Source organism: Neodiprion lecontei, chromosome 2 (assembly GCF_021901455.1).
Source record: "Neodiprion lecontei isolate iyNeoLeco1 chromosome 2, iyNeoLeco1.1, whole genome shotgun sequence".
Lineage (NCBI taxonomy): Eukaryota > Metazoa > Arthropoda > Insecta > Hymenoptera > Diprionidae > Neodiprion > Neodiprion lecontei.
Window position 1 is genome coordinate 36,145,196 of NC_060261.1, and position 25,494 is coordinate 36,170,689.

Sequence of the window (25,494 nt, forward strand, 5' to 3'; positions counted from 1 at the left end):
ATTGCGTTAATTATTTTTTATCATTCAGCTCACTCCGCGGCTACTCGTCCTCGACTTTAGTTTAAGTTTGGTGTTCTGTAGTGCGGTTTTGGCACGTCCAAGACAAGCTGTTTGATTACTTGTTTAGCCCATTTCTACGAAAAGTGAAGATGGTTTGGCCTTATTTTTTCACTTCCTCTCTTTTATTTATACCTTTCGCGATGAAATACAGCGGCCTCTTACACCCACTGAAATTTTTTCATTACGTTTTCGAATTTTTATCTCATTTCGTTATTTCACATCGCATAACTCCTAGACACATGATTGTTTCTTTTATACAAGCATGTAATCAATCTATTCGTATTTTTGCTGTATAAAGTGAAATTCGCTCGAATGATACTTACCAAGCTAGAAACAACGCTTCCCGTATTCACACGAGGATGTCCTTACGTAGCACAAAAATCCAAGGAGCATCGATCTGTTTACGAATCGCGGTACCATTACAGCTAATTGATAATCAATTAACACTCGCGAAATCTCCTCACTCCGTTTCGATTGAAACAGTTAAATGAATAACACATCGCTACGTCACGTGTACGCTGTAATTAAACGCAAGTTATTTCCTATAACCAGTTACGTATGTTGGGGCAATCAGTTTCCGCACATTAAACAACATAATCCGAAAATCATGTCACCTCAATCTTGGGAAACAGTTGTAGCAAAGACCTTCGACTTTTAGGAAGTGTTTGGTGTACAATCTTGCCTCGGCACTCGGATATCTGCGGTTTGCCTAAAATATCGGTTTTCATTAAAGGATGTGCACGCGCTCGTTCAACTTCCATCGCAGACGGCGCGTCTTACGGCTTGTTTGACTTGTGACGTCCGGCGAATCTAATATATACATAGATACTGTCGTCGGAAATCAATTTCAATGCTAAATCCATGCGAAAAATTATAAAAGATCGAGCGTGAATGAATACAAGTATGAACTTGATATTTAAGCCGCGACACCCATTTTTGGCACGACACTTTCGGCCGGCCAAGTTGCTCAAGCGTAGACGGAACTTCACTGCCGCTTGGAAGTAAATGGCAATATGTATTCGCTCCAGTGTATCTATAACTGGCAAGCCAAACTGAACAACCTCACCATAAGCCGTACGGCTGAAAATTAAAACGGATTGTGCGTGTCGCTGTGCATGTTTTGAAACGAAGTAATTAGAAGCCTCATTTTTTACCACACGTCTTTCCACGCGTCAATGGTATGTGCTGTTCATTGTGCTCAAGACTCGACATACGATACAATCGATAAACTCAATATAAAATAAAACAGTTAACGTGTACTCCGTGATTTTGAAAGGCTGGCTTGAATATTCACGATCGTCATCGCGATGACAGACGTCAGCTAGATTTTTCGCGTTCAAGTATCGAGATTCGTAAGAATCGTAAAATTAACCAACTGCAATACCTAGGGTGGAAAATTCACTTCAAACTTGTGGCGTTTGTGAGTTGCAGAAGAAAAAAATCGACCTTACGGAGCAGATACTTGATTAATTGCAAGCTGCGCGGAGTCTCTTGACTTGCAGACAACTTTGCCTGCAAACTTATGAGACGCCGATACCGGAGGGTCAGATTTATTTTAAACTGGCATACCTATTGCTTTCTTATCTAATCCGGCGATAATGTAAACGCTTAACGAGTCTCGTTCGATTCGTTATTGATTCTCCGAATTTTCAATGGACTCGTTTCACATTTTTCTAAAGAAGCAGAAAAGAAATTAACGAATGCTACCTACTATACAGCTTTGGAAGAGAAATATTCATCTGCGGTTAGTTAAGTGTAAACTTAGCTCGAAAGAAAGGAAAACTGGGCAAGTTCAGAATTTCGGGAATGAGTTGTAACTAAATATTTGGCGTAAAATAGAAAGAAAGAAAAAAAAAGCAGTCAATGCGTGGATCAATTGCATATTAATAGACCTTTTAACGCCTGGTACGCGTCTGTTGTAATTATTTCATCACGCACTTTTCATTAAGCATGTTGAACTTCTCACGTCTGCAGTGACACCTACGCACTTACTGCTAATCGTAAGTTACGTTGTGCTTGTACCTCAGTAACAGTTGGGAAGCGAAGTCAAGTGGATCTCCGCGTTCTCTTGGACACCGCGACTCTAATTAGCGCAAGTGAGCCGCGACGTTTCGTCGTCGTGGATAATGCTTCCATGATTGACGGTATTCGTGTGACGGAATCGTTCGTTGTGAGCGTCGCGGATGATCAATGAAGAACCACAAGTAGCAGGACTCGGAAAGGCGTGTGCTGGCAGTTTTATTACCGAGAGAAACTTGTTTCCGAGGCATGAAGAAATTGGTGGAAAAAAAAATTACCCGGCTACGCATCCCAGGCGACCCTGAGGTTTCATTGCACCAGGGAATCCCATCCTTTTTTATACCATTTCGAATTCGTAAACTCAGTTCGTTAAACAGAGTTATATTTTACACGCCTCGATTCGAATGTTAAGGCTACATCGGACCAGAAATAGATTGTGTATTATAAAATAATCCGTTCTTTGTTCTGGGAAAATTCTTGGTTTTTCTTTGCCCCAACTTTTGCTACGTGATGTTTATCTAGTTTGCTAATTCATTTTTAAGTGATTCTCAAGGTCGATTTCGCAAGCTTGGGTAAACTGTAACAATGAAACTTCTCTTGTTCAATGCTCGATTATGGATCCGGATAACTTTTACTTATTTAATTTTTTCTTCATTTCTCGTCACTTCTCATATCTCCGTTCGCAATGAAACACGCCAGCAGCTTTTATCGATCTTTCGTCCTTCCATGTTGAAACTGATCTTCGTAGTGACATTTGAAAAAATATTTACTTCAATTTCCATCACGAAATCTATCCGCGAACAATTATTTTATTCTTTGCGACTCGTTAACGCAATATACTATTCGTACATTTTACGATCTCCTGATATTTTCAAAAAGCAACATCGTTAAACCTTACGTATACGATGTCGTGTAAAAACTTGTAGAATTGCAAAATAAATGGATATTGCATTTAACTATGACTAGCGTTAGGTATCAGCTGTGAGGACGATGTGAATAAACAATCTTCTCATAATGTATTAAAAGCACTTTAAGTTTCTCAGGCTGACTATGAGATAAATACGTTGATCGAACATGCTGAATCACGCGTGTGGTTCTATTGAGAAAAATAATGCAGTTTATTGAAAAATTGCCCCTACTGAGGAAAATTCCATTCGTTTAAAGTTACCAAGACATACCTAATGCAACACGATTTTTTGGTGTCAAATCCTTGATAATACATTGCCTGGTTCAAAGATAGTATCTGAAAGTCCTGCGGGTTTTAAATTATATCTTTACATTTTAAATTGCATTTTTATGGATCAAAAAATCTTCGAAGATCAAAATGGAATTATTCAAACTAACCAAGAGTGAATCAGCAAGACGAATTTATCTTGCAGGCTTGTGCGTAATGACACCTATTATTATACTGGTAAAATTTTTCCACATTTGGATGACATTTTCTTAACCGCGCGATAATGTATATGGATTCTGAGTTCTAGGTATTTATAGCTGCCACGTGTTGATAGAATTGTTATTTATTGTAACGCCTCGTTTGGACTGTAGCCAACTATCTCCAAATAATAACGATTTCCTTCCCGTGCTTGAGGTGTTGTTGGTTTCACGCTTGGTTTGTGAAGTGTAGATGTATTCTTTCCTACGAATACTTTAATAACCCATAAGCTAAATACAGTTTTGGTTTCTAGGCTATCCGAATAATATATGGTACACTGACTACATGCGGCAACTGATGACGAGAATTTAGCATATACGAACAGAATGTTTAATGAAATTTTACAGAGTAGAAGTTCAGGTGTATCTTCCAATTCCCAAGGCTAGTCTCGACTCGATATAGTTTTTCAAAAAATATCGTTTCAACTTTTACCTCAATTCGCGTCACTTGTAAGCATTGTCTGATGCAAATTCGTAACGTTGATCCTGTTCTCAAACAAGAAAATAAAAGATTATTGGACCACAGGAGTGTTAGAGTAATGGAGCTTGATTCGAATAACATTTTCGTCACTATTAGAGAACCCTTGCAATCGTATTTAAGTATCGGATGTAAGTCGCACTTACTTGTAGACCACTGGACTATTCGATACGTAAGTAATACTGACTTATTCACTATTTAAGTGCTGGGCATAAGTTCTACGCATTTATAACACACTTTTTACCGGCTTCGTCTTCTCTCGTTATGTCACGCGTTATTCCCTGGTAGTAGTGGATACCACTTTCGAATGGTTCGAAACTGAGATCGAGCTCGTCACTCGACTTCGTAATTCCACCATACCAGTCTTCCGCTGGTAGCCTAACCGTAACGTTACCGTTTAATATTCAAGTGACGATAGAATTGCGGGTGAAGCTTAAATCGTTTTACAGCGCTGTCAAAAACCGGGGTAAGTCGAAAGCTGGCTGCTCTGGGATAGGAGAAAATATATCGCTCTTGCAGCATTCCGAACTTCTGCTATTCTGCAAAACTTCACCGTTATTTCGGTCTATTTCTATCGAACTCTCTTCACAGAGTTCCTCGCTACAAGCACCGTCTTAATAGTAGTAATATTCTAATTTCGTGTCTTCCTAAGAAACCCTGCATTACCAATGTAACGCGCGTCACATCTTAGAGTTGGGATAATTCGAAATACCTTGTTCATACATTTTCAAGGATCGTTCCACGGCTACTTCCATCTCGAAGTTACCGTTGATTCAGGTGTTTTATTCAGTCCGTTAATAAGCGGCTTCGCCGAGCAATGCGTACATCTATACGTATGCTCGAAGCTTATTCGTAAATTATCCAAAATCGTCCCAACGTTCATACGTATATACTTCTTACTCTTAGTATTCTCGTCAGAAAGGTCGATACAGCTTCAGTTGGCAATTGACTTGCCTTGCCCGAGGACTAACATGCGCGCGCCTATGAATTTAAAAAAAAATTATTTACGCATTCCTCCTATCGATCACTATGACACACGTGTACAAAGAGTTACGTAAGCGGTAGAAAATCGTTTTGAGCTAGTTTGCACCACTTGTGGTGATCGTGCACAATAAAATCGAGAGGTGAATTTGAAAAAGGCTGCAATTGCCATTTTTTAATTCTCCTCTTCAATTCATCTCAGATTATTTGAGATGCCTCTTGGCCGTCTCCGTAAAACTTTGAATGAAAATATCTTCATGTTTCAGCATCTCACCGCGGTAGCAAAGCTTGCGTGGATGGCGGAAACCGATAAGAAAAGAAATCACCGCAGCTTCTGCATTATCTGAAGTATCATTAGCAACGTTGATGGATCATGACGCGAGTTAGACCGGAAGCAAGAATCGAGGTCTAAGCTGGCTCGTTGTGAAGAAAATACAATTATAAATCATAAATACATTTTCTATGCAACATGGACATCGATCCTGAGTATGTTGACAGTGATATTTGCATAATATATGCGGATACCGAACGTTGAAGAATTGTACAAACAAAACCTCTCTACTGCGGAAGAACCATAAAAATTCATATCGATCGAACAGCGGCCATCAGCGTAAATGATCGGCGGTCGAGTGTTTCTTGCGGTGATTTACGCGATGGCTTTTGTGTCGGGGAGAGCCGAAGTCGACGGGTTCAGGGAATCCTGTCCGTCAAACGCCATTGTCAATTTGTCCAGACGGAAGTCGATGTCTTCGGGGTTGACGAAAGATTCGAGCGACATCAATTTGCCGAACGCAACGCGTCCCGAGGATCGGATAACAGTCGGATGCCTGTGTGACTTTAAAACGTGCTTGAAACTTTGTTGTCCGCTGGAAAAGGCATGGTACGAACAAAGCTGTGTGGAGGATGATACCGTTTACATTTTCCCTGAAATAAAAACTCTCATCGACGATGGGCAGAAGAACCTGACGCTGCAGGATTTTCACATCGTTCCTGATTATCCTTGCGGTTTTGGCTGGGCGACGCTGGATGTGCTGGAAAATTTCTACGCTTTTCCCAACGGTTCGATTTATACGCCGGATTTTTACGGAAGTAAATCTCACGGATTTGACAATTACTGCCTTTTACGGAATCCAAATTCTTCCGTATATTTGGCGGTGGTATGTTACCCTAAAGCCAGCATGAACTACTGGGACACCATTTGTTGGTCAATCCAATTTATCATAATTTTGGCAGTATTCGTTTGCTACACCATAGTACCTGAACTGAGGACTTTTCATGGAATGATAGTTCGCTCCTATATCGCCGCCTACGTTGGACTCTACCTCGGTGCCTTGGGAATAATGATTACAAATGGGTTAAGAGACTATGTCCAGCTGAATATCCTGAGTGGTAAAATAATTATTATCGCATCTTATATTTAATTGACGCTTCTGAGTGTCAATTTTAAAGTGTTCGTCACGAAACCTTGGATGCAAATCGTGATACATGGATGCGTAATTTACGATCTAGGCTCCTTAGTGGTATTTATAAACGTGGCTTGCAAGCATTCGTGAATCACTCACTGCAGTTTCAGAATTTATACATATAAAATTTCAAATCAAACTCCGATATATACCATCTTTGCCGGAGAAACTCAAACTTCTTCTTCATTATTATTATAATTTTTTTCTAATTTTTTTTACCTTCATATGTTTCAGAAAATGAATAAATTCTTTCTCAAAAATTTACGTTGCATCTATTCATTTACTATTTTCAATTTACACGAAATCATTTTCTCATACAAAATATTCTTCAGGTATTTAAGAACGTCATAAAATACTGAATTAGCATGTAAGTCTTTACATTAGGAGTACAACTTTAATTAGTAATTCCTATTGTACAAAGTACAAAATACATTCGTACTTGATATTTTTCATTTCACTGAGTACGAAATACATTTGCACTTAGTATTTTCTATTTCAAAAAGTATGGAATGAATTTGTACTTAATATTTTGTATTTCACAAAGTCCGAAGTTCATCAGGACTCGATATTTAGTCGGTATCAAGTACATAAGTATCGTGTACTTCGTAATTACTGAAGATATTTTAAGTACAAAATGTACTCAGGGACTGCCCATCCCTGGTCTGATCAATCAGCAGGTGGTAGAATCGGCAGAGCTTTATTGTTGAATAAGCATGATTTTTGTTTCAGAAATTGTCGTACAGTATTGTGACATCGCCAGCGTCCTTTGGCTGAACGTGATGAGCGTTAATATTTGGAGAACGTTTCGGTAAGTAATCCGTAAATGTTTGAGGAGTGCGTTGCAATATCGTTCATAACTTTCGTCGATATGGTTTGACAAACCTTTTTCATTTCTCGACTAGCGCAATGGTCGAAAATAATAATCGAATTTCAAAAGTTTTCACTTGTTGCAGAAGCGTGAAGTCTGCCGACTCCAATGTAGATCAGCGTAACCAGAAAAAATTCGTCCTTTGCATGATCTACGCTTGGGGAACACCGGCTGTTATTGTTTTGAGTTCCGTAGCTGTAATGCGCTACGTCCCGTATTTTCACAATGAAATATTTGGTAAGTACGAATGATGATCGACCAAATGTCTATGAGATTTGAATAAATTCAAATTTATCCCGCGACTATCTAACTCTTTTTCTCGGTTCACAGGCCTGACTTTTACCTGGTGGACCAGCTTGACTTTCAGCAGCGTCGTTTATATGTGCAACACGTTGTTGTACATCGTCACTGTGATTACGATAAAGCGACAGAAGAAGGACACGGCGCTACTGACTATCGACGTGAACAAACATCACGAAACCACTAACCAATGGTATGTTGGAAAAGTGAAATTTATTTCGCAAGTTTGAAATGTCATCAATTCTTTCCATCCTACGCCAGTTTGGCGAGATAAAGCCAGTATCGATTGTTTCGTTTCAGGTGTAGAACGTACGTGAAATTGTTGACAATAATGACAGGTCATATGGGAGGTTTCACAGTGGTCTGGGCCGTTTGTATAATTTGGCCGACACCAGCGTTGATTCACTCTTTTACCACGTTAGGAATGGTGCAAAGCGTTTTCATATTCGCGCTTTTCCTTTGGCAGGACCATATGAAACGCGCGATTTCAAAACAGCTATGTATAAGGGTGCAGCGTTTGCGAAACTTTTTCGTCAGAAGTAAACCAAGGATTACAACTGATTGTGAGAGTTGAACAATATCAATTACGATAGCTTCAAATGCCGCACAAACTGTCGTATTAACAATCGATAACAATATGCACGCGTGTACTTTACGTGGGTATAAAAAAGATGCTTGATTCGCAGTAGTTAAGAGAACTGCGGTGTTGAGTCAAGTTTAATGTCATCAATCTCATTCTGTAGTAGCTGGTGTTGCAGAAATACTGGTGCGACAATAATACGACTCTTGTGTTACAATTTCAATGATTAACCATGTTCACATTTCACTATTACGTGAAATGTGACCTCTGGTGGAAGACATGTGGTCGATAAAAAAAATTCGTAAATACGAACAACAACCTAACATTAAGACCATTTGGTCGAAGAGCAGTGTTATTTCTTTTCAAACAATACGTGTCTACAAATAAACACGCTAAAAGGATTAAACGTATTCACGGTAACATTATACGTTGTTGTGAATGTGTGACGTAATACGTAAAAATTTGCACAATCACATACGTTAGCCATTGGGCTATAAGTGCGTTGTATTGTGCGTTGCCTGTTTCTACGAAATGTTCTTACGTCAGCTTTGAATGTGATTAACTTTAATATGATAAGTATGAAAATCATTTCCAAATTTACTCAGCTTGTGTGGTAGATCTACTCTATTTATCAGTATTTCCGCTCAGATTAACTGAACGGTTGATTAGTGTGTAGGAAAATAAATCATAATATGTATACGTTAAAACTAGTCACATGGATTGTTCGAAAGCTCGATTAAAATTAAAGAAGTTAGCAGTCCAGTAGAGCCTCGATAGTTTAACTACACTTTGTCGTCGTAATTTTTCATATTCTTATGAATTAGTTATGCTCTTCGATCTTCAATAAACACCCAACTAGTCGGATGTTTACATTTTTTTTTAATTGATCATGTTCTGGGCTCTGGACTATTTTTTACTACTGTTACACCACGAGTCTGATGTGAAGAGCAGAAATGATCGAGAATTGACTGTATTAAGTAACGCTATTTAAATTGTATTTATTATGATGCTTCTTTTTAATATCAAGAACGATGAAGTACGGTGCAGACTACGAAATTCTTTGAACATTATGGATCACTATTCGTGATATCTTACAATAAATGGGAATTTCTATATTTATCATTACAAGTGTTCACGTATAGAAGACACGTTTCTTAACTTCCAAAATCACGTTTTTACCACATGATAACTACCTGTTTATGAATTCCGTGGACATACATACAGAGCGTCCGATTTCAACTTAGACAGCTGAATAAGTGAAAAAATTGCAGCCAATCGAAAAAGGTTCCAAATAAAATTTGTTGGGTATCGAGGGGTTGACCCAACTATGATTTTTATTTTGGCATTGACCTTCATTTTTAAGGTTATTTGAAAGTCAATTTGTGTTTTTCAAATGAAAACCCCTATTGGCATGGGTCAGCCTCTCGACACCCAATAACTTTTATTTGAAACATTTTTTGATTGGCTTGCAATTTTTTGTTATTCAGCTATCTAAGTTAAAATGAGACACCCTGTATTTTGTACAATCTGTTTAGTGCTCTCCGTGCTCTCAGAAATATTTTTCATTGACGTCTTGATGAGCATCAGATAAACAATGTTGAGCGAATATGTGTAGATACCAGCATGTATCTTGCATGTATCAATTTTCATGCGCCATCTTACGGTGGAAATTGAAACTATTTCGAGGAATCCAGTTTCGACAATGCAGCGACTATCTATCTATCTGTCTGTCCATCACGTGAAATTAGTGGGATCGAACGCCGCCAGGTGACAGAGAGCAGACGCTTTTTGGAGTTTGTTTTCTGAAGCATAACCTAACATCGTTAACCGCACTTAATTCGCCGAAATGCAGTGTTTTGCGCTGAAAACTTGTCGCATTACAGCAAGCTCGTTCAGTGGTGCTGCAAGAATTGTTAAACCGGGATCTACATCTTTGAGATGTTTGAGCAGTGATAAACCCACGACAGAAACGCCCGTGTCCGAGGCAACGGATTCAAACGTCGAGAAGCCGAAACTGAGTGGATTTGCTCAAGCTTTCGAAAAATACACAGCCCCGGTACCCGAGGTCGTCAATGCTCCAAAATCCTTCGCTACGTTGCTCCGTCACTCGAAATTCATCGATGTAAGACTGCTTCGACCATACGTGCTATTCTTAACCTCAATCTGAACTCGTGCTTCTTTTCGCTCACCTAAATTAACTTATAGACATTTTCTTGCAGCTTGGTGATCCACAGGGAAAAGTAGTAATTGGTCAAATATTCCATATCGTCAAAGATGATCTGTATATTGATTTTGGATGGAAATTTCACTGCGTCTGTCCACGGCCCTCGAGAAATGGAGAGTAAGTGCTTAGCCCATTCCAGTATTCCGCTATAAATTGAATTATGAATTTTTTATGCTCCTAATTGTCTTTACAATAACCTTGAACTATCTGAGCTTGAGATTACTTCAAAAATTCAGAACTTTGGATACCTAATTCGACATTGGAAAAAAAGCACAATGTTTTACTTTAACTACCAAATACTCATATTTGATCAGCTTACAAACAGTTCCTGGCTACGCAAAATGCTAGCCCCTTGAACCCCCTATTCTTTTATAGAATTATGAGGATAAAACTGAATCACATTTTTCTATTTCCAAAAAGTTTGATGTATTTGGCTGCTAACTTCAGCTGCATAAAGAACTATTATTATGCAATATTCTTTTTAAAAATAAACTTACCGCTCACTTTATTGCAGAATGTCTCTGAAATAGATAACTTCTTCTAATTTTAGACCATCTTAAGACAAATTCAGAGAATGTTGAAGATAGTAAAGACGTTCTGAGATAATGTGGCAATTTAGAATTGATATTCTTAATTTGCTTAAAAAAGTAATAGTTAATTTATTGCATAATTTGTTGCACGAATATCATCAGGAATAGCAAAATTTAAATTGATTTATGTACTTCCAACTGCTTACAGGTATCGTGAAGTCTGTGATTTTGTTTCAGAAATTATGTCGAAGGAGCTAGAGTACGCCTGAGAATAAAGGACCTTGAATTATCAACTCGGTTTTTAGGTGCCACTAAAGATCTCACAATTTTGGAAGCAGACTGTACGCTTCTGGGTTTAATGTCGTACTCTGCGGAACAGACGCACGAAAATAGACCCACAATAGAAGCGCAATAATGGTTGTAATATAGTTTCCAGAAAAATTAAGTATTTCTTATCCTTGGAAAATGAAACAAAATAACACTCGATCACCTCTGCAGATTACAGTGAATGATTACACCTTTGTAAATACTCATTACTCTGCTGGGGCAGGGTTAAGGTTCTGAATTTCAAAAGATCCGAAAGCATCTAATTCCGAATTATTTGGTGGTGAAACTTGAAGAAAAGAAATAAAACTTTTCTATAAAAATAAAGTTTCGAAGGGTCGGAAACCCATCGACTCAAAAATAATTCAAGTTATGATAGAGTGAAGTTCCAATGGAGCAAAATTCCGAGAAGTAAAATATATTCATGCAGCGTAGTTTACTCAACGAGTGGGTATAAAAAATCAGAAAAACCAAATACAACAAAACGAAAGATCAACGTAATGAAATTCCACCAAGCCAGAAACTCACAGAACTGAGAATCTTTGATCATTCGGAATTTCCATATTTTAGATTTTTAAATTTTCTCATTTTCGCACTTTCACAACTTTGACTTGTCCGAGTTGTACTTTCAGTACCTTTCAAATTCGGAATTTCAACCCTACCCCATTCTGCTCGTCAATTTTGTTGGAGGAAGAAAAGATAATAAGTTTTATATTAGATTTCGCATAAAATGATCAATGAATTCGGTTTCAATTGTTGAGAACAAAATCAATTCACGCAAATACAATGAGTCTCTGTTATTCTCTGAATAACATAAACGCCAGCAAGTGTTTCTCATAAATGATGACACCATTTGTAGAAAACTGTTGTGAATTGATTAGAGCTGAATTTCACGAAAAATTGTGTCACCTAGTTACAGTGGTTTTAATAAAGAATGTACATAGTTGAAACTAGTTTGAAGTTCGTGTTTGACTTTTCAAAAGCTCACAAAACAGTCACAATATGCATTCATGGTTCTGGTCATTTTTATTCAAATTATACAGCAAAGAACAAACTTGGTCAAAGCCTGAATGAATTGGGGGATTCTTCATCTTCAATTTTCAGCTACACATTTTTTGTAATCCTTTGGCCCTTATTTTCACTATTACTTTTCTTTAAATAATAATAGTAATTACAGATTTCAGTTGATGCGAAAAGTGAAAATGTGTTTGAAAGGAGAGAGCCGTCACTCAAACTGCTGTTCATCTAGATTGTAACAGGAATTTTATTGTTATAAATTATTGGTACATATATGGTACAGCTGTTTCCATATTCAATCTCTACATCATTGAGTGAGCACATTAGCAGCTTTCGATTAATCAGGAATAGCTTCAAGTCCCTGTAAAAAAGATTTCAAGAATTACTGGCATTCGCAGTCACATAGTCTAAATGATTAGCAGAAAGAAGAACAAGTTGAGAGAAAATTGAGGCAAATTGTATTTAATTATATGATTCAGAACTGATGGTTAATCAAACAATGAATAAATTTATCAACTTACAGGTGCTTCGTAAGGCCGACCATCCGTCAACCGACCGTCCCTCATGTACAAGTGGCGGTCCCATCGATAGCGCATTTCTCTTTTGTACGGCTGTAATCACAAATGAGAGTGAGACAAAAACTAGTTCACATTGTAAGAAATCAAACTAGCAGAGTAAACCGAATCCAGCTTTTTTGCACTAGCTGAAAGTGGAATTAACCTTTTTTCATCGTCAACGACAGTTTGCGTTCAATTGATTCGGTACCCCGAGACCATTGACTTGACCGAGTGATTCTCCTCACAAAATCAATCGCTGTTCTTTAATTATCTTCTATCGCAAATGTATGGTATCGAATCTTCCAGCTTGTGACAGTGAAATGGGGACTGATACATGAAGGTTATGTAAAGCAAAACTGTGTCTTACGTTTCCGAGAACGGCTTTGTTCATGAAGTACATTGCGTATCCAGGAATCGCCATGGCAACGGTCATGATGGCATATGATGGTAAAATTTCATACCACATTTTATTTTCAACTTATTCGAATAATTGCGAAAGAAAAATTAATCGTACTGAACTATTTTTCAGTACGAAGATAACCGTCGCCGGCGACCTCTAACAACCATGTACAGAGTTATGCAATCAGCTGAAGTCAAGCCGTCTTTTCATCGCGCTCCGATTCAGTAGTCATTGATACCGTTTCCATGTAGCTTAATACAGATAGCAGCGCTTTTTCTTAGATCTAATGAATTTCATCTTTTACCAAATTAAATCTACAATTTCTTTTCTTCTATTCCTTTTTGGTAAATACTGTTTATTCGGTTTGACCGTTTTTGATGTTGAAAAAACGACACAATCCAAATTATGGCTTTCCATATATTAATATATTTATAGACCAACTATCAGGATTATGTAATATAAGATAAACAGCTCGTTTTTGATTGAAGGTTTATCAAAGGTCCTGAATACCGAAGAGCTGAGATTTCAGAAACTTAGCCCAATAAAGATGAGCAACCATTGAAAATTTCAATTATATCTAAAATTATGTATACCGATACGGTGAAAAGACTTTGCAGAAGAAAATTCGACGAGGTAGATTCGGTAAGATGCAACAAGATTAAAGACTGGTATTTCCGCCATTATTTTTCTCGCTGAAAGAACTACTGTTTAAAAAAAAAAAAAAAAAAAAACTTAACATAAGAGATTCCTGCGTAAGGCTGTAGACGATTCGTGAGTTCTTGATTCATTGTCTTCTTGACTTTATGCGAGTGAGATTGATTGTAAGATAAATTATATATATATATATATCAAGTAATAAGCATATAATATATATATATATATATATATATATATATATATATATATATGCGTGATATTCATCTGAGTACGCAGTTTAAAGTACATACATCACCTGCCTAAGTGCAATCGTAGCTGTTTTAAGACTTCCAAGAATACTGCGGTTGCAGTTTGAGTGCTGACCGGTTGCTATAAGTTTGCAATTTCTCTTCTGCAACGGCTCGCCATTATCGTATTCGCCATTTTACGTACACGGGAACTTATATTCGTCTATATATAAACTTTGAATAATGTTTCACTTTCCACTCGGTCCACTTTGTCGGAACTAATTGATGAAGCCACGCCTAAATAATTCTCCACGTATAGCGTCCAGCTCCTCTAAACTTCATCCTACGATCCTCTGATCATCCCTGGCTGCATTATTAATCTGGATTCTTGTTGGTCTGTGTTGATGTATTCTGTCGGAGATTTTGTTGACCACCAAGATGGTTTGTCATAAACTTTTTAATGACAAATTACGGGGATCGATAGAAAAGGGTAGTACGTGTTAAAAAAAAATCTGGTCATACCATTTGTCCAAATATACAATGTTTGATACGGGAAATAAGTCATGTTTTGACTGATATCTTCAATGGTTTCGAACAAGGAATAAGGAATTATGAAATGAGAAAACTAGGGAAACGTTATACAGCAAAAGATTCGTTGAACTTGGCCTTGACGAAACTTACTCTTATTTCTAGAAAATATCATGGAAAATCTACAGATAATTTCCAGCGAGAACGAGTTTTGTAGCACAAGATTCGTGACTTGTTAACGTCTGTAAAAAGCAGTCCAACCCGACCGCCGTTGAAGGGTATCAACTAATGTTGTACGCTACTATACCATGTATGTATAGTCGATTCTCCGACAAAGTTAGAGGTTCGCAAAGAGGAAACCTACCGCCTGCGAGCAGAGCCAGGCAACCGTCCGTATCGACTTCCGACAAACTCGAGACTTCGGATACACATACAAAATATCAGTGACTAACTAACCCGCATAAAAAAAAATGTCCTTGTGCCTACTCCGAGCTCTGTATGTAGTATCAACTTTCAACTCTGGAGCATTCAACCGCTGACGTAGCTTCCTCTACGATCAAACCGTGACGAAATAGTTTACTGAACAAGCTCTATGCCACATAATGTACCTAATTGTGAATTTAAAACCAGATGGAAGTTCGTACTCTTTACTATGTTCGAATGTTTATTTTATACATTTCGTGTATTGTTAACTTTGTTAAATACAACTATATGTCAAACAGATACTCGAGAATCTGAATTGAACTTGTAAGTTTACGACTAACAATTCTTTTAGTCAGAAATAGGGATTTCAAAGATAAGGTATACTGTATAACTTGAGCACGAAGCAATCATTGACGCATCAGAATTTATTTTTCGGTGCATCGTTGCAACATTCGAGAATTGCAGCCTTGAACGCGTCTCACCTTGAACGTTAATTACCTGAGGGAAAAAACGACTTTGTAGTCCATTGAAGTGATTTCTCATATCTGCACGGCAAGTTCCTGACCATCGTTATTCAAAATTACTTCATCTGCTATTTCAACTTTCATACGTATTAAATTTTTTGTAACGAACATGCGTAATAGTTATACTTTACGCCTATTATCAGAAGGATCAGAAGCAACTTCCGTAGCCAACGTCATGAAGCACTGCGACATCCTCAATGACACGCTGTGGAAAATTACCGAGTACCGTTACCGAGTAAATTACGTCTCGATTAGGTATAAACCACCCATAAGCTGTAAATTTTACATCGAACGAAAGAAATATAAAAATTTTGAATTGAAATGAATCATCGACTCACCGATTTATCGAATACTATTATTCAAAATAATTTTATCGCCACAACGAAGTTCTTCATTCTGTGATAGGTAGATTATATTCCCCACGCAGGTATGGTACAATATATACTCAACTTTCCCGAGTAATTTACCAATCACATGCTGGTTCAAGGTATGCTATATTGTATACATGCCTATCGTAATCGCATCACAACAAACTGTACGTATATCGTGATTAGTGTGGAGTCCTGCAGACCTTCTGCACGCAACTACGGAACTCGTTACTCGATATACCTGTAATTACGCTAACGAGCTGCAGCGAGGTATAATAAACCGAAATACATTAAAGTAAATGTAGAAGTTAGCGTAAAAGAATTCACGGATCCTCGTCGTTGTCTGTTACAACTAATACCGAATGAATTGCGAATAATTGGATGAATCGAGCCCTTATTCACATTTAGGGCGAAATTTCATTTTTATAACGATCGCAAAATCCGGGGTAAGTAAAGTTTGAATTCTGGTATGTACTTCTTCAATATTAGCTTCCAAAATTTTGTCTCTTATTATTCCCAGGTTGATACAATCATACGATTCTCGCCCGGTGTATAGTTTGATCTGCAGAACTGCGTTTGTTTCAAATATAAGTTAGCGGTCGTAAATTAAAAAAAATTCTACATCTAAATTATTCCTGTTTACTGCTAGGACGTTACATTTACAGAAAAACTTTCATAATTGTTATCAAGAAATACGGTCTTAATATTTTTTCACGCGGTATTGATCTTGAATCTCGCAATTCACGTGTAGGCGCGCCTTATTATATATACATATAGAAACGTAACACGCGTGATAAGAAGTCGTTTCAGTTCAACTTATGAGAGAAAAATATGTCGACATTAAAATTAACTTGTGAATAATTTGCTGCTATGAAAAAATCTGACATCTAAATTTGTGAGTAAAGTAAAGTGAGAAAAAAGTGTACGCGAATTGCCTGACACGCCTACATTATACTTATAATGTATATTCGTGTAAGCTTACCGCCGACCCCTTTTTTCTTCCACGTTTTATCTTGCGTATATGTTCTTGACGGGAAAACACGGAAGCCTGTATGCTATGACTTCGAGCTTATCTCGTCCCTCCGTTGTGTGTGCCAACACACTCGGAGCCTTCGCGTGTACAACAGTGAATTCTACAGAGAATTACTGACAATCGACGTATTTGTGACTGGCAGGTGTTAGCAAACAGTTAATATTGCTTGCGATATGTGGAACATGTTTAGCTACGTCTAACAACTTTACTCAAACAACACATATTCTCTGCACCAGCGGTTAAGGCCACTTCCCATAAGGAGATTCAAGGTCGTAAGGACTTCCAGTACGGAACCAGAGCATGAAGTCATATTATCGTATTATAGAAGATGCAAGCTCAGCAAATTCCATAGTATACTATGAATTATTATATTCAGGTATCAACATACCCTCTTTCCAGCACGCCGGACAAATTTTCAAGTTTACCGGTAGGAATTGCAGGATCGATAGGTACACCATGTATAAATACAGTAAAACTCTTGGTAAAAGTATACGGAAATACGAGGTATATATATATTTAGGGTGTTTTTTTTTTTTAACTTTTTTTTTCTTTCTCTTACGTACCTTCGAAAAAGTTAGTTTTGAGCCTCAAACGAAGCCTCGTGAAACCGGAGCGCGGTGGCTTAATTCTAAAAGGTGACGAATCCGGTTTGAATTTTTCCCATTTGATTAACACAGAATGAGGGCCATGGAAACACTCTAATCGGGATATCTCGAAAACTATGCAAGTTACGGAGCCGTTTTGTTTTCATTTTGTAGGTAATAAAATTTTCTATAAAAAAGGTCGATACTACTGTACAGCTAAATATTCATCTTGTAATCGATACGAACGTTCAAAGTTAAGATCATCGAATAAATGAATAAAAATGCTTGTTACCGTTCGGCAAAAAAGCGATTTTGGTGGTAAAAGGGCGTATAACTTTTTTACATATAATATATACATATATACATATACGTATGTAAGTGTAAAATTTTTCCTTGGAGCCACCAATTTTCTACTTTTTGGAATATTGCTATTTCATTTCACAATTGTACAACATTATATTTGTTGATTTGACGAGTAAAACATGAGAGACACCCTATAGATTTTTGAGTGTAGTTAAAACTCGTGTAAAGAGCATTATGTTTCTGTTATCCTTTAGATCTTTGCAGTTGCGGTTTGACTTCCAATAACGTCACAGGCGTGAACGTTCCTCTTAAATTGGATCACGAAGCCATTTTCTTGTAATTTAAAAAAAAAAACTTGGGAAAATTTGTGCAAAAAACTGTTGTTGCACAAAGGTTGAAGCATCGAGACAAATCTTCAATTCCGATAAAATATTCAATTCATCTGTTCGGTCTACGTTGACCATGCACTATGTAATAAATTCTGAGAGATTCAGACGATTTCTTAACTGTCGATATATCCGGGGATTGCCGTCTCCTTTTCTTCGAAGTCGTTGGTTGCACCGATCGAGCAAACTTCCTCATCCGTTTCGGCGAACAAATTAATAGCGCTCCAACCGTCACAAACCAGTTTCATGTTTCCTACTTTCAACCGAAACCTCCGGCACCCCCTAAGTACTTAAGTAGGTATGCACCTCGTGTCTTCGGCTTGATGACTCATTTTATTGTCCTACCTGGCTCACAGAGCCGACTGTAATCCAGCAGTTGACACGTTACGGTGAGGATTATACGCAGGCTTGTACACGCGACACCGATATTCAGAGCAGAACACATAAACACGTCGTTGCCTCAATTGTCAATTTAGTTCCAGCATGAAAGATAAATCTGTCATCGCAGGGTGAAATTCTAACGCTGGACAAGAAGTTGTTGAACTCCCAAGTCCAGTTGCCGGATCATAAAGAGTTTGGAAATTCCAAAGACGCGTAAAATCATATTGTCACTTCGGCTTAGTGACCTTCGTCAAAAGCCTTAAAATATTCAAATTTTCAAAGGTCAAATGCGATATGGTTTGCTGCGAAAAATTAATTGGCGACATTATCCGATCGGCTCGAACAAGTTGAACATCATTTTTCGACTGTGAACATTACAATACGTATGCATTTACACGCGCTACAGCATTTCCGCTGAAACTGGTCAAACGATGAAGAATATCGATAGCCGATCAAACTGCACCCGTAATTACCGGCGGAAAAAAAAATTTGAAAATCGGTAGGCGATCCGTGCCGATCGTCTTTTTCTGGGGTAAAAGTAGAAGGTGCGAATCGGCGTTTCTCGCGGTTTGCTTTGCCGCTGCAGGATGATTCGGACCTTACTTCGGTTCGCAGCAGCGAGCAGTCGCCACCTCAGGTTTCAAGCCTCAGCAGCAGTTTGATGTTGGACGCTGTTGCGGCAGCATCGAGACTCGTGCGCCGATCGGAACCTTTGGCGTCTCTTTTAAAGCTGCGCAGGACTCGCAGCCACATCGTTTTTCAGGAATAAGTTTCCCCGATTTTCGTACCGGTTTCCGGCAGGTTCCTGCGGTTCGACCGATTATCATCCCGTTTCGCAGACTCGTCAAACCGGTAAAAAAAGAAGTCATGCGTAATCCTTGCGCGACCAGGACTCGGCAGGCAATGACGATCAGCGGTGCTTACAAGCTTTGGATAATCGCGTTTTAGTGCAAGGTGGAAAATGTGCGGTGGAAAAAAATCTATTATTGTAGCATTTAACTAGGTTTGAATAATCTAAACTTTGGTGTGTGCGATCGTTGTGATTTGGCGGTCAAACTACAACCGTTTCGAAAAACCGAACGATGATCGTAATTCGGCAGTGAAGAGAGCTTCTCGCATTGCGTCGACTACTCTGTGCAACGATTATTCAATATACGTACGGTCGCAACAGTGTCTTCTTACAAATTATTTACCGCCTATTTACAATTGTTCGTTTGCCGAAACACAATTTCATTTGTTTAAATCGAGAATCATCATCGATCGTTCCGTGAGGTTTCAATCGTGAGTGAGTCAGGATTTCAACACAGGTAGTACGTGTATCATTGTCAGTGATAACAAACGAATCGTCATTTGGATGAATCATACTTCGGCTGGCTGAAATTAAGCGCAAAAAATGAAGATCGATTTCACGCCTCTAACTACTGGTTCGACCAAAGGTACCTTTTTATACATACACGTATACCATGTATATGTACATATTTTATTTTGATAACGTAACATGTATGTATCTATTTTATTTTGATAATATCTACGGCAGTTTGAAAAAAATACCCTCGTCATTATTCAAATTGAAAACCGCTTGAACTACACGCGATTGTTCAGCGGTGAAACGACTCTCGGTTGTTTGCAGTGACGGACGCTTTGTGAGGTCGTACTAAAATTCTCCGTTTCTCTGAAATCGGTATTTTACGTCCCTGATTTCTCACACCGGAACCGATCACTGAACCGGTAACCGTAAACGTGACGAAAAGGTTATTCAAACGTGTGAACTAATTTTAAGTACGTTTTGGAAGTTGTAAGATGAAGAATAAAAAATGTACGTGTATGCGTATGCCTACAGTCATATTAGTGTGCGAACTGAAGAACAGCTGATAAAATAATTGCTAAATTAACATTCACGTTTACTTTCACGATTCGACAGGCGTTGTATAATTCATAGAAATAACCGAGTTGGGGGTAAAATTGTAGTAGGTTACACGTTATGAGATAAAGACGACTGTTTTCTGTGCCTCGTTATCTGAGATCTTTCAAACCACAATGTGTATAATACAGTTTATAATACGATTATAATACACGCTTTGTCCCAGTAACGCGGTGAACATAACGGATAATAATACGAGACTCAAATTAGCCTGCAGAGAAGCGTACGTGTGAAAAAATAAGTTCGCAAAAATGAATTCTCCGAATTTCACGATAAAAATGAGTATTCACCGTTTCGGTGATGTTGTTGTCTTATGGCGCTTGTTGCTTGCCGCACATCAAGCGTGAAGCTTGACTCTACAATCTGATAATGTAAAATTTTATACCTCCTCCAGGTCCATTGCCTGCACGAGTTTATGTGTATGTTGTATGAGATAAGATTTGCTTTGTCTGATTTGACAAGAATCGAGGGTGTACAGGTGGCGGTGCACGAATAGTAGGTGTACACACGTACTGTTTATAACTATGTGTGCATACGCAACGCGACCGACTTGCTCGCGTGCGGCTAAAAAGCAGCAACGTTCCGAAATACGTCCGACAATAAGGTACATATGTTGCATGCATGTACATATAAATGTCGTGTATAGATATAAAGCCTGCAACAGCGACAAGTGGGGATAAATAAGTCGTAACGCTGCTCGTGCGGTGTTTTAAAACTATTTTCATTTTATTTCACTGCTTACACGGTGAAAAAATTTGCCAACTGTAAAGCCTTGATCGATAATTTAATTACGAATTTCGTGACCGCCAAACTTGTCGCAGGCATGACGAAGCGTAATTCGGAATTTTGCACGTCGATCGTCAACTCTGTAAATTTCGAGAGGGAAGTAAAAAAGCGAGAGGAAAAATCGTGAATAGCAAAAAAAAAAAAACACCGAGAACCGTGATTTTCGAGATGTGTCATTTTTTGTACTTATAGCAATATCGGATATTCATTCCTGAGATTGGTTTTCTCTCCGAATCTTCTTTGCTTCCATTTTGTAAAATGTGCCGATTTCTAAGTTACTCTGAAATCCGGTATATGCGGTGTTATTCAAAGTGAAATTATACGTGCATGCGCGTTTATAATGCTATTCGGAAATTCCCACTGCCTCTGGACAAAGGAAAGTCTTAAGACGGTCGGATCTTGGAATACGATAAGAAGTCGATTTCATATAATATCCTCGGTATGAGTACGAACTTGAGATGGAAAAAATTGTAGAAAAATGCGGTGGGCAAATGGCGGGCACTTGACTCAACGAATTATCTGAATATCGCTGAAATATTATTCCAACAACGTTCGACCGCAGACTTATACACAGTTATAAATTTCCTGAACTGCAGTCCTTCCTTTATGCAAACCTATCAACTGCTTTATTACTCAACCGTTATTCGCCGAAATTTGAGAATTGTAAACGGAACATTGTCACATCCTCGCAGATGATGAAAAATATGAAACCAGAGTTGCGTCTCCGTGCTCTTGAGCTGGAAAAATTGTTGCGAAACGTTATATAAATATTGTGCGAACAGTTCTTACATGTTACATATCTACCGTGCTCGTCGTATGAAATATAATATTGTTATACCTTGTGGTAATTCAGTCGAGAGTTAAGGTCTGCAGTCCGCGGAGGGCCGCTCATGGAGCTAACAAAATTAGACCGGCCAGCGAGGAGCGACCATGTAAAGTAGTTGAGAAATGAACGAGGTGGAAATTTTATCGACTAAAAGCTTCTCACCCTCCACTATACAGTTGCCTGAGTTATACCTTGAAAAACAACGGCCGCGATGCCGCCTATAAGATTCAAAGCTTAATTCTGAAAACCCGCGGCTAGACTGCTCTTTGACAACCGTTGCGTTGCGCTTTCCGCATATACGCCGTTGAACGTGGTCCATGATTTTATATGTACATATGATAATCACAAATTGAAAATCAGAGTCGTTCGACAGAAGTTCATTGCTATTGCTGCCGTTGGCGAAAGTTCGGCGAGCAAAGACTGAAAAAAAACCGATGTAATATTTTCATCGTCGTTATTAACGCTAATTATCTCTGATACTTTTATTTTCCAAATTTATTTTTCCCTTCCGAACTTTCGACGAGTGTCTTTTTCGCCAGGGACCGGATTCACGGTCTACCGATCTTGAGTAGACGCCGAAAAAGTCGCGTAAGTATTAGAACGAACACCACGAAGTTTCGCGTTTCTCGGTTATGCATCGTACGTTATACGTATATACTCGTACATAAATATGATGCAAAGTTTAATTTCTCTCACAGTCGGATCGTGAAACACGTGTCGCCGCGACGCCTGATATCATCTTTGACACTGGCTACACATTATATTAATTATTCAAGTTCAAGGGAAACTGCCCGAGCGGTCTTTTGGCAACGTTTAAACAATTGGATGTCGCAATGCGAGCCGTGGTTTAATTTATTGCGTCTTAACAGACTCGAGTCTCGTTTCCGAGATTGTTGGCACAGCTTTTTGTGAATTCATCTCGAGATCCTTCAAACAGACGTGTGTGCGTATAATTGTGTTATTACCCCATAACAAGGAATCAAAAGTAGATACACGTTATAAATTTTTCTTTCTCATCGTTTTGTCTTCGAAACTTGATTTGTAATTATTGTTATTTATTTCAAAACGCGGCACGTAACAAGGCTTTAAATTTTTTCTCGACAATTCTGCGAACGATCTCTAAAAAACTTGCACAAAAAATCATTGTGTGGAAAAAAATGTCAATTTACTTATCCACACCTGTTGTAACGCGTTGTTGCGCAACGATGCGGGAATAACAACGTTTTGGATCAGCTTGACAATCATCGGCACTTATAACTTGAGGAGTTCCGATATTTATAGGCCTTTTAACGAGTGCTTATAAGAATTACCTATGGCACATACATCCACACATACAGAGACGAACCGTAAAGAGTTATCGCAGCCTGCGGCTCACGCTGCGAGGTCAGATCGGATTATTTTCTTGTTTGGACGAATGCGGCTGTGTGTGGTACATAGTAGGTTTTTAAGAAAGAGAGGAGAGAAAAGCGGAAGGAAAAATAAAAAAAATAAAAAAAAAATTAAATCAAGTCAAAAGTGAAAAAGGAAAAAAGGAACAACAACGTGGAAGAAAAGATGATTGCCCGTAAATCTTGAGATGTGTGTACATCGTGAAAATAGTAATAAAATTCTTTGACAAGTTTATAAATCTTCGCCGGGGGTTGGGTTGTTGATCTTCATCTCAACTTCCCGTTGAGTGGAATTGTATATACGTATATACATAGATGCACGCGTGATATACACGTTGGTATAGCAAGCCGAAGTAGGTACATAATATGTAATATTAAATGGTTAACGAATCACTGGGCACGTGTAGTTTTCCTAATGTGCCTGCGGCTGAATTCAATGAATTTCCCTATCGCCGTTTGTATGTATAGATAATGGCAAAAAATACTCCGGCTTATTATCGCGAAATTAAATGCATCGTAAACATAGATATAAATAATGATTATACTTGCCGTAGATCGCAGCCTGTCCTGTTATACGTGTTTTCAAATTTCAAGTCCTGATTCTCAAATTACTTCCGAGTATGAATATTAGTACTTTCGTGTGGACTTGGTATACTACGTATGATAATGCACTTACACCTGTATACTCGACGGAAATATTTGCGGCACTGCGCATAGAGGATAGAAGTTGATACGATTTTATTTTTGTGTCGCAGTTAATGAACAACGATAACGAGAGACGGTAAGCGATCGCTTGAGCAAATGTGTCCCAAATATCATACCTGCGTTATAAATTACACTCATACCGAAAATGTTCATTTTCAAATAAAAACTTTACGTAATCATTTTCCCCAGCGAAATAAGTTGTATAACATCGTTATTCCCTTGGTGACGGATTTTCAACGCTTTACAGAGATAGATAGATAGATAGATAGATGGATGGATAGATACAAATTTTATTATACTGAGGCGATTGCCTATAGGTATAGAGAAGCCAGCAAATATGGTTAACAAACGTAGCGAGTTACAATCAACTTATAATTTAACTTTTAAAGAGAGAGAGAGAGAGAGAGAGAGAGAGAGAGAGAGTTAGACGAAATATCACTCCTTTTTTGAAATATACCCACATAGACGTTCGGTTTCAACGCAATTCTTGCACCGCTGTTCTTAAAATTCCGCGTGGGATAAGTCATACTATCCCACTATGATAATTTTCATATTAAATTTTGAACGAATCACTGCGGGAGGACATGAAATGTTGAATTATGGAATGAATTTTCGAGACGTATCAATTGTATCGTAGAATTGATAATACTTAAGGTGTGTCTGGCTTAGAAAACGGATCCGATTGTTTCCGATGTGACATAACGTTTGCGTTATCGTGTCGTTGCCGACGACGTAGCCCACCATCGGCGTGTCTTATTGTGTAGGTCTACGCGTACCAACGTGAAAGACACCAATAAATAATGCTTAGGGATCGTCTGTCTGGCCCATAGATGTAACCCACGTCCTATAACTTTTTTCAAATAATATTTGGATAAGCATTTCCGAATAACAACAACGCCTGGCGGCTTCGAGATAGGAACTAGATCGTTTCGAATGAGCCTGTGACGTCTGTCGTATCGTTCTGCGTCGTATCTTTACACCGGCAATATGAAGCGGAAATTGAGCGAATTAGTTGTCAGGAAATACAAGCTCAAAATCGAATAACTTAAATACGTCTCGCTTAAATCCAAGAGGAAAATACCGCAGCCCGTGTTTAATTTTTTTTTTTTTTTTCTCTCCCTTCAAACGTCATTTCATGAAAAACTATCATCATTATTGTCGTTCGTTGCAGTCTCAGAAAAGGCGGGGTTCGTGTCAAATATCACACTTTCTATCAGAGATT

At 38.3% G+C, this 25,494-nt stretch overlaps 4 protein-coding genes across 8 annotated transcripts in view; 3 read left to right on the plus strand and 1 right to left on the minus strand.

Annotated features, from left to right (window-relative positions):
• Window positions 1-95: 95 nt before the first annotated feature.
• Window positions 96-9,299, plus strand: LOC107218246 (probable G-protein coupled receptor Mth-like 6). Of its 5 annotated transcripts, none has more exons than XM_046731812.1 (6): window positions 96-152; window positions 5,236-6,358; window positions 7,162-7,240; window positions 7,386-7,537; window positions 7,631-7,793; window positions 7,901-9,299. In XM_046731812.1, exons 2-6 carry the CDS (start codon window positions 5,584-5,586, stop codon window positions 8,172-8,174), a joined length of 1,443 nt encoding a protein of 480 aa, XP_046587768.1. In that variant the 5' UTR covers window positions 96-152; window positions 5,236-5,583; the 3' UTR covers window positions 8,175-9,299. The 5 variants fall into 5 exon arrangements, with proteins under 5 accessions (XP_046587768.1, XP_046587767.1, XP_046587764.1 ...); XM_046731811.1 differs by lacking the exon at window positions 96-152 and adding an exon at window positions 1,094-1,190; XM_046731808.1 differs by lacking the exon at window positions 96-152 and adding an exon at window positions 2,104-2,385.
• A 149-nt stretch (window positions 9,300-9,448) lies between these two features.
• Window positions 9,449-13,322, plus strand: LOC107218240 (28S ribosomal protein S28, mitochondrial). Its single transcript, XM_015656059.2, has 3 exons — window positions 9,449-10,302; window positions 10,400-10,521; window positions 11,172-13,322. Exons 1-3 carry the CDS (start codon window positions 10,027-10,029, stop codon window positions 11,347-11,349), a joined length of 576 nt encoding a protein of 191 aa, XP_015511545.1. The 5' UTR covers window positions 9,449-10,026; the 3' UTR covers window positions 11,350-13,322.
• Window positions 12,505-13,341, minus strand: LOC107218239. Its single transcript, XM_015656058.2, has 3 exons — window positions 13,200-13,341; window positions 12,797-12,886; window positions 12,505-12,636 (listed from the first exon to the last, which is right to left on the minus strand). Exons 1-3 carry the CDS (start codon window positions 13,296-13,298, stop codon window positions 12,613-12,615), a joined length of 213 nt encoding a protein of 70 aa, XP_015511544.1. The 5' UTR covers window positions 13,299-13,341; the 3' UTR covers window positions 12,505-12,612.
• Window positions 13,342-19,275: 5,934 nt separating this feature from the next.
• The window catches only part of LOC107218250 (protein lap4), a 19,653-nt gene continuing 13,434 nt past the window's right edge, over window positions 19,276-25,494 (plus strand). The window contains exon 1 of the mRNA XM_015656072.2: window positions 19,276-20,082. Within this exon, the coding sequence (XP_015511558.2) occupies window positions 20,040-20,082 (43 nt within the window). The 5' untranslated portion in view covers window positions 19,276-20,039. The remainder of the gene's footprint in view (window positions 20,083-25,494) is intronic.

Coding starts and splice junctions, on each gene's coding strand:
- LOC107218246 (XM_046731812.1), top strand. CDS start 5,584: ATGATCGGCGGTCGAGTGTTTCTTGCGGTGATTTACGCGATGGCTTTT. Junction 7,538..7,630: donor TTTTCACAATGAAATATTTG/GTAAGTACGAAT, acceptor CTCGGTTCACAG/GCCTGACTTTTACCTGGTGG. Junction 7,794..7,900: donor CACGAAACCACTAACCAATG/GTATGTTGGAAA, acceptor GTTTCGTTTCAG/GTGTAGAACGTACGTGAAAT.
- LOC107218240 (XM_015656059.2), top strand. CDS start 10,027: ATGCAGTGTTTTGCGCTGAAAACTTGTCGCATTACAGCAAGCTCGTTC. Junction 10,303..10,399: donor GTCACTCGAAATTCATCGAT/GTAAGACTGCTT, acceptor ATTTTCTTGCAG/CTTGGTGATCCACAGGGAAA. Junction 10,522..11,171: donor CGGCCCTCGAGAAATGGAGA/GTAAGTGCTTAG, acceptor ATTTTGTTTCAG/AAATTATGTCGAAGGAGCTA.
- LOC107218239 (XM_015656058.2), bottom strand. CDS start 13,298: ATGTGGTATGAAATTTTACCATCATATGCCATCATGACCGTTGCCATG. Junction 12,887..13,199: donor ACAAAGCCGTTCTCGGAAAC/GTAAGACACAGT, acceptor TTGTGATTACAG/CCGTACAAAAGAGAAATGCG. Junction 12,637..12,796: donor GTCGGCCTTACGAAGCACCT/GTAAGTTGATAA, acceptor TCTTTTTTACAG/GGACTTGAAGCTATTCCTGA.